Source organism: Carassius gibelio, chromosome A12 (genome assembly GCF_023724105.1).
Source record: "Carassius gibelio isolate Cgi1373 ecotype wild population from Czech Republic chromosome A12, carGib1.2-hapl.c, whole genome shotgun sequence".
In the NCBI taxonomy this organism is placed as follows: domain Eukaryota; kingdom Metazoa; phylum Chordata; class Actinopteri; order Cypriniformes; family Cyprinidae; genus Carassius; species Carassius gibelio.
Genome location: NC_068382.1, coordinates 15,942,106 through 15,956,288, shown reverse-complemented (window position 1 = coordinate 15,956,288; position 14,183 = coordinate 15,942,106). Strand labels below are relative to the sequence as shown.

At 38.6% G+C, this 14,183-nt stretch overlaps 1 protein-coding gene across 1 annotated transcript in view; it reads left to right on the top strand.

Annotated features, from left to right (window-relative positions):
* The window catches only part of LOC128025288 (bone morphogenetic protein receptor type-1A), a 34,730-nt gene that overhangs the window by 16,449 nt on the left and 4,098 nt on the right, over window positions 1–14,183 (top strand). The window contains exons 3-8 of the mRNA XM_052611499.1: window positions 2,908–3,147; window positions 12,724–12,895; window positions 12,977–13,079; window positions 13,163–13,262; window positions 13,527–13,623; window positions 13,908–14,043. Of these exons, the coding sequence (XP_052467459.1) occupies window positions 3,072–3,147; window positions 12,724–12,895; window positions 12,977–13,079; window positions 13,163–13,262; window positions 13,527–13,623; window positions 13,908–14,043 (684 nt within the window). The 5' untranslated portion in view covers window positions 2,908–3,071. The remainder of the gene's footprint in view (window positions 1–2,907; window positions 3,148–12,723; window positions 12,896–12,976; window positions 13,080–13,162; window positions 13,263–13,526; window positions 13,624–13,907; window positions 14,044–14,183) is intronic.

Here is a 14,183-nt window from a genome sequence, read left to right as displayed (position 1 = left end):
AGCAAACAATGAGAGTGGAGCCAGGAAGTCTGCTCTCCCTGCTGGCCGGCGTGACTTGAGAGGCAGGCGAGGCGCTGGGCTGCCTGCAAGGAGGGGCCCCCAGGAGGGGCCAGTGAAACGCATGCCAGCACACATATCCACATACCACATTCACTCAATCTATGAGTTAGAGAGCATGGTCGATGCTGGTGAAAGGCGTTGTTTGTATTTGTTTGCGTGCTTCGTGGTGAGCAGGGCTTGTTTTCCTGTAGACTATATAGTACCATTATCATCAGTAGCACAGATTTGGTGATGTCTTTTTTGCAATTATTTTACGAGATTGTGATTACAAATGTGAAATATATCTGTTCCATATTGTTTATCTGATGATATTTTAGTTTTTTTTTTAATAGGTTGATGCTGGATATTGATACAGGTATATAGTATACAGATAACCACTGTAATAATACAATGGTTGTGCAATGAAAATCCATAGTTAATAATAGTCAAATTGGGTTAAATAATGATAATAAAGTTAAATAAAATAAAGTTGGTCTTTAAAAAATATAAAGAGGTTTAGTTAATCTATAATTTTTAAAAATAATTTATTAACAGTTAAATATAATTTCTTATATTCATTTTTCATATATTTTCACATAAACTTGTGATGCCTAAATTCACTTACATAATTTAAAACGATTGATTTTATTTTTTAGTCTTTTATTTATAGGAATTTAATAACATAACATGAAAACAATAATGTATAAACAATTATTGGGTTAATTTTAATATTGGTCCATCCCTAATGCTGCCAGGTGTTATTTGGTGTTGGTCTGTGGTTTTTGTGTTTATGTAAGGCTCTGGTTTTGTACACGTTTATTTAGTGTGTGCATCGATCAAGACCACAGACTTGACTTAAGATGTTTTGGGTGATCCCTTTAGTTGTTCATCTCACCTGCCCTTCCAAAACCTGTCTAAAAGCGGATGTTTGGCATCTTACATGTATCCTTTTCTTCAATGAAATGGACTTAACTGAAAAAACAAAGATATTCAAAGGCGCTGTCAAAGCAGCATTATCTTTGGGGAAACGAGTGACACAGCTCGCTCTGTTCCTCCTCAGATTTCTGTCTCCAGAGTTACTTCCCCTTTCAAGCATCATATGATTGAAGACTGTGGGAATGCCTTCCCAGAAACCACATGGCATGCCTCAGTGATTTGCTATAAGGTGTGGTCATTCTATATGGTGGCTACAGTTGCTTTACCTTTCCCCCCATCTCTCTGCTCTTTCATCCATTCAAAGGAAATTAATGAGGAGCTTTCCTCTGAAAGAATGCTCAGTGAGACTATAAATTATGCCAGATAGCACAGCTCTATGGCATCTTTGCCATTTGATTTACTAAAGGTCCATCTGCTGCAGAGATTTGCTTTGCACCAGTTTTCAAACTGTGCCATTGATATTAAGTTGTTTGCCACTGCACATTCACATCTGTAGATATTCTTCACAAGAGCAAATAGATTTTCCCAACCATATCTTCGTGTGATTTAATTTCTGTTTGAATATGGAATGTTTTTTTGTTTGTTTGGTTTGTTTCTCTCTCTCTCTCTTTTTTGAAACTTTCTTTAATATTATGTGTGTGCTGTGACTGTGGTTTGGAGGATCTTGTTCACAGATACCAGCGTAAGTGCCAGGCACCTCATGATAGGATTGTTCTTTCTCTGTCAGCACACTTCCTGTCTTAAGGCCATGAAGCTTTCCGCACTGACTAGTCACAGCATGCTTTTACCAGTCTTCCATCTTTATCTCTCTGAAGGCATATTCACACCAACAGTGAATTGTTCATTCTGGTTTATTACAGACTTTAATGCAAGATCCCACCCACCTAAAAATATGGATGATTTATACACACTTTATAAATGTGTTATTGTTGTTATTGCTATTAGTAGTAGTAGTCAAGCTTAGAACTATTTCATATATAACAATAGTAATTGTAGTAGTAGTAGTAGTAGTAATAATAATCACAATCATAAAAAAGTCAATTGTGCTCTCTATGAAAGTTGCACAGTTTAGTTTTAGTTTCTTTACCAGGAATGGAATGAGTTGTTGAAACCTGTTGCAGGTCATATCTCTCCATCCTTTGCCCTGTAAGAAGGATCCAGTCTGTCTTAAGGGGTCCCTGTGAGCCAGAGGAGCCCCGCCTTTTGTTTCCCATTACCCAGGAGTCAGGGAAGTGTGAAAAGTAGGGCGCAGGTCGGGGCCCTTTGTCCCCCTCGGGCAAATGAAAAGTGACAGACACCGGCCCCCTCTCTGTGCCTGTTAATTCAGGCCCCCAGTCCCGCAGAGCCTCTGAGAGCCACTAATTGCATCGAGACAAGCAGGGGCTAAGAGAGAGCAGACACATTATGTTATTAACGCAGGACAAAACCCAACACCAGCCATTTTATATGGGACACTGCTTAAAGAGAAAGAACACTTCTAAAAAAAACAAAAAAAAAAACAATGTTTTTATTTTACTAATCCTCAAGTCATTCCAAACTTATGTGACTTTATTTCTTCTGCGGACCGGAAATGAAGATATTTTGAAGAGTTTTGGTAACCAAACTGTTTTGGTGACCATTGAAATCCATTGTAAGAACATTTTTTAACTGGTTTTGGTGACCATTGAAATCGGCTGTATACATATATATAAACAGACCATGATGAGTAAACAATGGCAGAATCTACATTTTGGGTGGGATATCCCTTTAAGCAGCCTTCCAGACTCAGGGGTCACGCTCTCACAAGTCACTGTGCTAAGATAGAAGTGCAAACGAATTTAAATGGCATTCCAGTTCTCTCTGTCGAGCTTGCTTTCTGGCACTGAGCAATGAAACATGTCACAATGATGGTTCTGAAACATTAATACGTGTTCCTCTCTCTCTTCATTACAGGGCCTTAAACAAGAGAAGGCTGTAAAGAGGCCTTGAAGTCATCATCACATCACAAACTTTTCGTCAGTCTACTCACCTTCACACCTAACTGGTGACTTTGTTTGTCTCGAAAGTGAGAGTTCAGCACGAGCAAGACAGCTATATAATTTCAGATCTCAACCAACATGATAAAAAGCACCTCCATGGTCATCGTCCTTGGTGTTTTGGGAGCTGCCGTCCTTCTTTCGCCGTCGGCTGAGGGTAAGCCAGTTCCATTATTGTTAAAGTGTCTACACTTGACCAGCAGACCAAGCAGACGCTTGGCAGTAGCTGCAGAATGTCTGTTTTGAATCACAAACCCCCATAGCAAACAAAAATGTGGTTGTTGTTTTTTTTGGGGTTTTGTTTGAGTGAGGGAAGAAGGCGAAAACTGCAGATGACTGGAAGGGTCATCTGTTTTGTTTCATCTGGATGCACAATAGAAGTGCAGCAGCAATTTATAATACAACGCAGACTGAGGCAGCAGGAGAATTGATTTTGCCGTATTTGGATGATACCCAGTGTTTGCAGAAGCCTGTTTTAATGGATGGTGGCCTTTAAAAACATAGCACAGTAATGGCCTCGCTTTTTATTCTCATCAGGCCCCGTAAGCTCAGAATCTGTCTCTTTACATTTGCAATGCATTAGCAAACAAACACTATCTGCCAGGATATTAATCTGAATTACGTTATTTAAGTTTATTGATTTGATGACCTTCTGATTTTCTCTCATATGGGTTGTCAGTAATGGAGACTTTGCCTCCATTTCAGGTAAATGCAGACATGAAGATCTGCATACTGTTTTCTCTCAAATGTAACGGTCTGAATTAGAGACTGTTATGTGGCATTCACATTGTCCTTAGGCAATTGTTATCTCAGCAATGATTGTTTTTGGAGAATACACTTCTTCGGGCTCAGGTGTGAAGAGGTCGTTTTGGTCACATTTGGCTGTGCTTAGAAACAAAGGTTTGGGTGATTGGTTTGAAATTGTGTGCGTTTATATGTTAAGTAGAGGAATGGGGGAAGAGTGTGTAAATGGGCAGACAGGATTGTAGATGTGTGTATTTCAGGCAAATGCTGTCACTTCCAGGTCCACTTCCAAACATGTTTTGGATGCATAGAAATGTGTCACTGGTGGGTGGAGTTCTGTTGAGAACCGCGCCGTGTTCTGTGGAGATTTTTTGGGCACAGATTCCATATGAGCCTAGCTAGGAGTCAAAGTATACTTTCTTACATAATATGTTGTTATACAGTCAACAAGTTTTCCAGGCTTCAAAACATCACTCAGCAATTTTGCAGTTGTCCACCCTTGTTGCTTAAAAACAGTAGATTCATTGTTTAGGTCTGAAAGCTGCCCACTGATGTCATGAGGTCTTACTATCTGTTTCTGTTTAGCGCTTTGAAGTTTATTTATCGAAGTGCCTCTCTATTTTAGGCAATGATATCTTGGAGTCATAAACGCTGTCTATTCTTGGCAACAGAAAAGCCATGGGAGAGAGAGTTTTCCTCCCATCAGAACTAGAGACTCTACGGAGTCTGTTAGAAAAAAAAACAGATTGCAAGAGATTAAGAAGTTTATGTCAAAGCTCACAACTCCCATTAACTCCTTTTAGAGTTAAGCTCATAATATTGTAAACAAAAGGAAATGACCAAGGCAAATTAAAGTCTCTGGGGTGCAAATGCAATTTAACTATATTTTCCTTTTTTGTTTGGTACAACACTTTGAACTGTTTTTGTTCACTGCCCTGACGCCATTTTAACCTTCCTGTTTGCTTGTAAGCCTAGTTTAGCCTCTTTAAATATATTCTTCTTCTGCTGTTTCCCTCCCTGAAAAGGAACAAAAGAAGAAATGGCAGTGATTTCTTCTCACTCGTAAAGTTAACCAGAGCCTTTAAAACAAAGGGTAGCTACCCTCGGTCATTGCAAAGGTTCCTGTTAAATGATGAGGGAGAATTGAATGCCATTGAGAACAAGAGAGGGTGAGAGTTGAACTGCAGATGATGAATGCTGCAGAGCGTGTTTTTTTTTTTCTTTTTCTTTTGGAAGCTAACCTGAGGGCAGGCCGATATGTAACACAGAAAAATGTCTGCTTACTGCATATGGCGGCACGTTCCTCTGAGAAATGCCATGTCATTCAACACATTTAACACAGGCTTTCAATCTTGTAGCTAATAAATGAACTTTATGGAATTTATTATTATTACCTTATGGAATCTGCCTTTAGAGGAGAAGGTGAGGTTGAGCCTCACAGGAGAGGAAAACTGGCAGTAAGAGGATCTAGTTACTTAACTGTGAGGAGACCCGAACAGTCAAATTGAGGCATTTTTACGTACTAGGTTATATGGTACTATTGAGATCACTCCTTGATTTGTTTTACAGCTTTAGTTTGGTTCGGTTTTCCCATTCATGACCTTTTTGCACGAACATATTAAACCCTTAGTAAATCTCAAAATGAATATCGTTTGATACTGTATGTTAAAAGAATGTTTTATTTACGACCATTTAATAAATGAATATAGCAAATCTTCAGCAAATCTCAAATTAAATATTCCGTATTTTTCAGACTGTTTACTAAATTTTGTAATGTCTAAATTTAAAACAATTTTAGGTTTGGTGTTTCTTATTTAATTTAGTTTAGTTAAATTTTTATCGGCTTATCGGTTATTTTCATGAAAACATAACCATGAAAAACTGATTTGCTTATTGATATTAGGCAGATTTTAAACTATCATTACATTCCTATGAATAAATTGTGATTAGTTTTAAATGAATCACTCGTTGAGTCAGTCATTCTGTCCCTCTGCTTTCATTTCCCATGATGCACTGCTCTACCACACTGGGCCGCGCGCCCGGGCCCAACTACAGGAAGCTTGTTGAGTCTATTGTCGGTGCTGTGAGTTTCCCTGACTCTTTAACTATTTCCTGTATTGTGCTGGCTGACAGGTAGTGGACTAAAGATGCCAAATGCAAGCTGTTCTCCGGAAATTATTGTTATTGTTTGACAATGAAGGGCTGTGATGGTGCACGTGACTGGTCCTTTCCTTATTTTTGTTGACCACAATTTCCAAAGCATTTGAATAGAGACCTCCATTGAGCCTCTGTAAAATGACATGCGTTCACTCCAGTGAGCATGTGTTCAGCAGTGCTGCGCAGGAGCCTGTTAAAGGCGGTCTGAACTCTCACTTTTACAGCTTGCTGTTAGGTACTTGGCTCTAGAGGTGTCTCCGAGCCCATTAGAGCTTTACTTTCATAAAGGCAGCAAACTTTATTGGTCTGTGTCAGGCAGGCCGTTGTTTTCCACATGTTCTCTTTCTTCCTTCCCTCGCCTTCCATTTTTAACAAGCTGGTCTTCAAGCTGGTGCTGGATTCTTATGTGTTGGGGGATTTTGCCCTGAAATGGGAGCCCATGTGATAATTAGAATGATCTTTATTAAAGAAATGAAAGTAAATAAATAATAATGGCAGGTTCAGGTTAACTGCCACTTAAAGCTTAAGTCGTTCCTGCCAGCCCACAACCTAAAGCCTGGCCTTTCCACATCGTTCGGTTTCTTTTTGTTGTAAACGTACAGATTCGAATGAATAACCGGTGTAGAATTAAATAAATAAATGTCTCTAATATTTCAGCTTTTCAAAGGAGAGCAAACCTCCTACGTGTCTTCCCTCAAGGAAGCATGATTCACATGTTATTTTGATGTATCTAATGGATACCCAGTGATGTATTTTGGCACAAGGACATCTCGGAGGATTTTTGTGTTTTTATTTACCCTCTCCTACGTTTCTGCTGCAGACACTGAGAGACTGTCATGAGGACCAGTGTCTTGATTATAGGCTTGCGTTCCAAACGCCCTCATAGAGACTTGGCTGGCTTATTGCATCATTTCCTGTTAAGTCTTACTGCAGCACTGAGCAATAATAGCTACAACACAGAACACATGGAGATTGATCCACAAAGCGTAGTACTTTTCAGTCTGCGGTTTTGAAATTTACAGCTAAAGAACAGCTCCTTTGCAGTCTTGCTGTCATTTTTGTACTTTACAGAAACCAGAAGCTGCTAGCATAGCCCTTTCACAAATGCGTGAATACGGTGAAGCACTCATATTCTTTGATTACCTTATGACCAGCCTCCCATTACAGCCTCAATAGCGTCTGAGCTGCCTACTCTACCCTCTGCTTTAATAGGGTCAAACCACAGATGTTTACCCTACAGATCACAGTTAAAGCTTCAGCTACTGCCTCATCTTATGCTGACCTTGTTCAAGAAACACAATGGCATGAAATAAAGGCTCTTTAAAGTATGTGGACACTTATACCACATTTAAAAAACATTGTTGCAAGATCTTAAAAAATATAAAAACACACACACACACACACACACATATATATATATATATATATATGTATGTGTATATACATACAGTGGGGCTCGTAAGTTAGGGCACTCCTTGCAGAATCTGTGAAAATGTCAAAAAATAAGAGAGATCATATTAAATGCATGTTATTTTTTATTTAGTACTGTCCTGAGATACATCTTTTCACACTGAGGACAATTGAAGCACTCAAACACAACTATTAAAAAAGGTTCAAACATTCACTGATGCTCCAGGAGAAAACAAGATGCATTAAGAGTTGGGGGTGAAAACTTTTGATAACAATTGAAGATGGCCAAATTTTTCCTGTTTTGTTGAAATCAATATTTTTTTTTTCATTTACTTCTGCCCTTCTTAAGCAACAGATATTTGTATGTTTCCCGGAACACAAATTAAGTACAATTTACCTTGATCTTCAAATTCCAAAATTTGCAATGCATCTTGTTTCCTTCTGGAGCATCATTGAATGTTTGAACCTTTTTTAAAAGAGTTCAGATTAGGGTTGGGTATCGATTGGGTTTTATTCGATACCAGTGCCATTTCGATACTTTTAAAACGGTACCGGTGCCTAAACAGTGCCTGAACCAATACTTCTATAAAAATAAATAAATAAATACATACAATTTAAAAAAGCCTTAAAAGGATAACATTAAAGAACATTACAAATATTTAAAATAAATCCATAGCATTCATACGCTTCTTGGATACTCCCATTTCCCAAGCTTCTCTTACTCTTAATGGTTAATAAATGTATTTCATGATTTCATGATGTATTTTCACCCTAAAAAAGGGGTTTAGGCCAGTTATTTATATCTTTTCCTGTAATGTGTCAGTAGGAAATATCAGTTTACTTTTCCAAACATAAATTTTGCCATTCATTTTAATAATATTCTAGTGAGATTGTTGAATGCACATGCACTCTGATAACAGACTGCCTAAGACTAAAACTTTTGCACAGTAGTGTATGCATAAAGTATGTTTAATTAGATTAAGAATATTTAAATTGAATATAATTCAAGTATGCGTTCATATGTGTTAAGAGCTAGATTGTCGCTGGAGGAAACAGCTGTGGTTTGATGAGCGGTGAACGGAGGGAAAACTTTACAGTAGATGAAAAACGGATTGCTCCCTCGTGACCTTTTGTAAACTATTTATGAAAAAGAACTGCACAGATACAGATATTCCGAAATAAGGCACCAAAATCTGTGTGCTGATTCGGTTCGGTGCATACTGGTTCCATAGGTACCGGTGCCATATTGGTACCAGATTTCGGTACCCATCCCTAATTCAAATATGCAAAAATGATGGAAAACTGAAGAATCTGCAGGACCTTAAAGATTTTTCTGAAGAACAGTTATCAGTTTAACTGTTCAGGTCAAACAAGGGACTCATGCACAACCATCACAAAACAGAAAGACAGTCGTGGATCATCAGGTAACCACACACATTATTAAGAACCAAGGGTTCCCAAACTTTTGAGTGGGTTATTTTAATAATTTCAGCAATTTCTTTTTCTTGTGGACTAAATGTAAACATCTTTTATGTACAATATCTTACTCAGGACAGTACTAAATAAAAAATTACATGCATTTAGTTTGATCTCTCTTATTTGTTGAAAATTATTCACTTTTCACAGATTCTGCAAGGGGTGCCCAAACTTTCGAGCCCCATCGTATTTACCGCAAGCAAACGAAATTTAGCATTTTCATTCAAACCATTTCACATAAACATAGATATGTTGTTGAAAATAAAAAATAAAAATGTCTTTGTAAAAACTTTCTGGTTGTCGAGTTTTGTGGAACATTTGCATTTAGTATGATAAACTACGCAAGTGGTTGTCCTGTTAGGACACCTGTTTGAACTTGAAGAGAACTGACTTCATACATCCATAAAAAATTACCTTGAGACCACAGAAGAAGATATTTTGAAGAATGTTTAAGCTGTTCTCTCTATATAATGAAAGTCAGTAGCATCCAAAACAACACTAGTCCCCAATGATTTTCATTGCATGAACCAAAAAAATAAAAGAATAAATATTTAGAGAGACATTCTTTAAAATCTCTTCTTTTGTTTTCCACAGAAAGTCATTCAGAATGTTTGAAATGACACTAGTGTGAGTAAACGATGACAGAATTTAACTTTTTGGGTGAACTGTAAAAAAAAAAAGTAGTAGTTTAGAAAAGTTAGTTCTGGGAAACATCACTTTCTTTGCAGATCCCACTTGGTTTGATATTTTGATGTTTAGTGCTTTGATTTTGAACTGTGTCTTAAATGTCCAAATACGATGACTATGATAAAATCTGATTGTCTTTACTGTTGCTTCACCACCTACTTCGATTGGATGCGTAACTGTAGAGAGATGTGTATATGTTTAGGCAGACTGCATGGAAAATGGAGCCGAAGTGTCTCTTTAAGAGGCTGGCGGAGTCTGAGCCGAGCTGCCTACAGGCTGGGAGAATGCGGTCAGCAGGACTCATTACTGCCTGAGTACTGCCAGACCTCAGACTCCACGGTGACGGCGAGCCAGAATCAAGCACACATGTAGGAGCATGGCAATGCTCTGTAGATCAGTCTCTACGAGCCAAGGAAAACGCAGAAAGGGGGAAGGAGAGCAAATGTATTCAGTGGTTTCTCAATGTCAATGAATCACTCAGTTCCTTAGAGGTACTTCAGAGATGTGCAACAAGTCGCATCTGCTCTGATTTAGTAACCCTTCTGGCTTGAAACCTGTTTTATGTGTTTCAGCACAGATAACATTCCTGCGCCCTGCGGTTGTTTGTGTGCCGTTGTTGTGGTTGCGGGAATCTAGCTTGTGCTTAACTGTGCATTGTAGCTGTTAGGACGTGTAGGGCTCAAAACATCATAAAAGATTGTCCTGCCTTTTACAGTCACTGCTAAAAGCATGTTTCTGACTACATGATCGCATTCCTTCAATTTACTGGCTGAGAGCAAGGCTTTCAGAGCGATACTGTTTTTCTTTCTTTCTTTTTCCTGTCTCTATTCCACCATGTTTATGTTACCGGTTTCCATCTCCATTATCACACTGGGCCCTGTGTGACAGCAACGGCGCCTGGACTAAACTGTGAAGTGATCAAAGGTGTTACATCAAATGCTTTTGCCGTGTATTTTGAATCTTGCCCTAATGGAGGGGGCCGTGGGACGCCTTCATGGCTTCAAATGAACATTTCTCAAGTGCAGAAACCGAACCATGACACATAAACAGGAGATTTATATCGCTGGCTATCGCAGGAGTGGAGCATATGAATGGACTGACTCATACACAAAGAGACAAAGCATTACATGAAAACAGAGGAGGACCTGAGAGTGTTTGATCAGTCTCCAGAGCTCGTGCCACTCGACCTGGTCTTCAACCTCACATTTATACTCTATAATCCTGTCTCTTGTGTCCCTAATCTGGTCTTTCACTTTGCCTCCTAATCCCACTTCTCACCATTTCAGCTTCAGGCCATTCAACAGAATGTTTCATGACACGTTCTTTTGTAAGAGAATTTCCACAAATTGACTTGGTGTTGAGTAACATCTTATCATGTTTGACACATCTGTTCCAGGTTCCCACTCAATAAATCTGATTATAGCCACCGCATTGTCAAGCACACTTTTATTTCTGGCTGTGCATGATGTTTCTCCACTCACATTATTTCAAGTCCCTGGGTGAATCTCATAAAACATGCTCTGGTCATATTTCAGCCAAACATCAAAATGAAGGACATTATTTTGTGCTAAAAGTCTTTTTTTAATTTTTTTTAGGAAAATTAAAGTTTTATATATTTCTTTTTATAATGATAATGAAGCATAATAAGTATATTATAGTATATTTTATTATTTATATTATGACTATTTATGCGTTTGTTGTAGTACCTTAAGTTTCTGATGGTTAAATTAAACAGTAATAGTAAAGTAAACTTTCTGCTTTACTGTAGAATTGTAAAAAAAGAAGAAGAAAAAAATATATATATATATGCCTTAATTTTTATTTTATTTTTTCTGTTTTTTACTTGTTAATTTTGGGGATGCTATGTGATCTGGTCATGTTTTCATGAGATTCAGCTCACAACTTCTACAAACCTTGCTTTTTTGTTCTTTTCTAACACAATTCTCTGTCATATCTGAGATATAGTATTCCCATATTTTTACATATATTATTACACTTATTGCTCTTTGCTTCTGTCAACAACGCTGTAGTAGCATACAAGCATCTCACAGAAGCAGCTGTAACTGCACTTAAATGTGCTTTTTCAGGAGTTTGCCCTCATTGATTGCACTGAATGTGAATGTATCGAAGCCCTAACAGAAACAATTTATTTATGAGAATCTCACTGAATTCTCCTGTAGTGTGATTCTCCTGTAGATGTTTAACAAGCGGTTTGTTTGTTCTCTTCCTCCGATATTATTGTACCACGTCCTCTTCATTCCCCAGGCTGGTATCAGCTCTCAGGGTTTAAAGCATCCTGGCTCCACGCTTCTGTTTTATCAGACTGTATATCAGTTTAGTGGTCTCCACCCCAGCTGATATGACTATGAGGTGTTGCTGTCGTGAAACTCTGCTGATAGCAGGTGAGATCTGCCTACTGGATGGAGTATGATATTTATATTTGTTTGGATTTGCCCCACTACTGTGGGAAGTGAGGCACTGTGATTCAGAGGGACTCTCTCGTCTCCATCTGAGATTTCTGTTAATATTCAGAGAGAAGACTGAAGGAGTCTATGTGGGACGGGTCTGAAGTGCGGCTCTAGTAATGAGATCCTAGGTGTGGAATGCGGTGTTTTACTAAACAGCAGTATGCCTGTTTTAGTGTGGGCTTATTTTGACTGGGTTCAGGCCTGCCCGGACCTGCAGGACGAGCAGCAGGGCTTTAAGAGGAAGCACCCACAGCAATACTAAACACATGAGTCTTTGTGCCTGGGGCTGTCTGTCTGTGACAAATGCTCACGCACTCAGACGGATCAGGTTACAACGGAGAAATCAGCTTGTCTCCTTTTCTCTTTGTTCCAGTTTTCAATCCTTATCGCCCTCTTTTACTCACAGTGTATGGTGATCTGTTTTCCTCACTCCCACATATTTATCTAAGATCCTTAGATTCCTTCCAGTATAATTTAGCACAACATGAAGTGAATAAGAGGGGTTTTGTTTCCAAGTGGCTGTGAATTCTTTTTTTTTTTTTGTGCGTGTATAAAAATCTGTATTTAAAAAGTGTGTGTTTTTATAAATATATATATATATATATATATATATATATATATATATATATATATATATATGGTTTGGTTTTGATTTACAGTTTTACTGCTTTAATAAAATGTTTGATATGACTCAATGTTTGTGTAATCATGTGCAATTATGATGATTTTATTAGAGACAGTTAAATTCTAGGCAGTCTAAAGTCTGATGTTTCATATTTCAACCCATCTAGGCGGGCAGAACCCAGACTACATGCTTCACGGCACTGGAGTCAAGCCCGGATCGGATCCAAAGAGACCCCAGGCAGGGGATGGGTCCACCGTGGCCCCCGAGGATGCTGCCCGCTTCCTTAGCTGCTACTGCTCAGGCCACTGCCCCGAAGATGCCACGAACAACACCTGCGAGTGAGTACACCGTATGCTTTTCCTGCTGTTCACACCAGCTACTTTCCACTTGCTTTAAACGGTCTTTGTGTGTTTACACAGGACGAACGGCCAGTGTTTTGCTATCATAGAGGAGGATGAGCATGGCGAGGCTATCCTCACCTCTGGCTGCATGAAGTATGAGGGCTCTCACTTCCAGTGCAAGGTAATACATGAACGGGAGAGTGAAGAATAAATGTTTAAGTGCTGAAGCATTATCATTGACTGAATGTGGTAATTGTTGTCCAGGACTCTCCTAATGCTCAGACCAGACGGACCATTGAGTGCTGTTCCACCGATTTCTGTAATAGAGACCTTCAGCCCACACTTCCACCTCCTATTCCAGGAAGTAAGTTGCACGTCACTTAAAATGAACCGAAAAAAAATATTTGTGTGCATATTCACACGTTTTTATTCTTTACACATTTTTTACACATTTTTAAAATAATGGTTTTCGTTTTTTAGTAATATTTTTAAATATAGTTTATTCCTGTAATGGCTGAACAGCGATTACTTTAGTCTTCAGTGTCACACAATCCTTCAGAAATCATTCTAATATGCTCATTTCTTCTTCTTATCAATTTTTTAAGTCCGTTTTCTCATTGTAATCCAGATCCTCCGTTATGGAATGCCCACTTGCTAGCCTTCATGATCTCCGTGACAGTGTGTTGCTTCACTTTGGTAGCCATAACCGTGGTTTGTTACTACAGGTGAGACTTTTATTTCATAATGACATGTTTAGCCAGCTGAAATGAATGATAGATGCACCTCAGTCTGTTAATTATTGACCAGCACACTGATAACACGGGCAGAGGCACACCTGTTTAAGATAGTCAAGTAAAATTAGCACCTTTTATGCTTGACCTTAATGCACAGATACTTACTGTAGCTCTAGTAGTTACTGATCTGTAAAGTTACTGATCCCTTGGAATGGCTTCTGTGATGTAACATCATATTGAAGGTGATTATATGATCTGTGTGGCTGTTTGATCAGGTATAAGCTGCAGACGGGACGGAGACGTTACCAGAGAGATCTGGAGCAGGATGAGGCCTTCATCCCTGCAGGAGAGTCTCTCAAAGATCTCATTAGTCAGTCCAGCACTGGCTCTGGTTCAGGGCTCCCCCTGCTGGTGAGAAACTGTACATGTTTTTCATAATAAGAACGGGATTTGAAAGGTCATTGAAAACAAAAAAAATGTCAGATAATTAAAAAATTGTGGTTTCCAGCTATAAATTTTAATTAAGTAAATTAATTAATAATTAAAAAAAG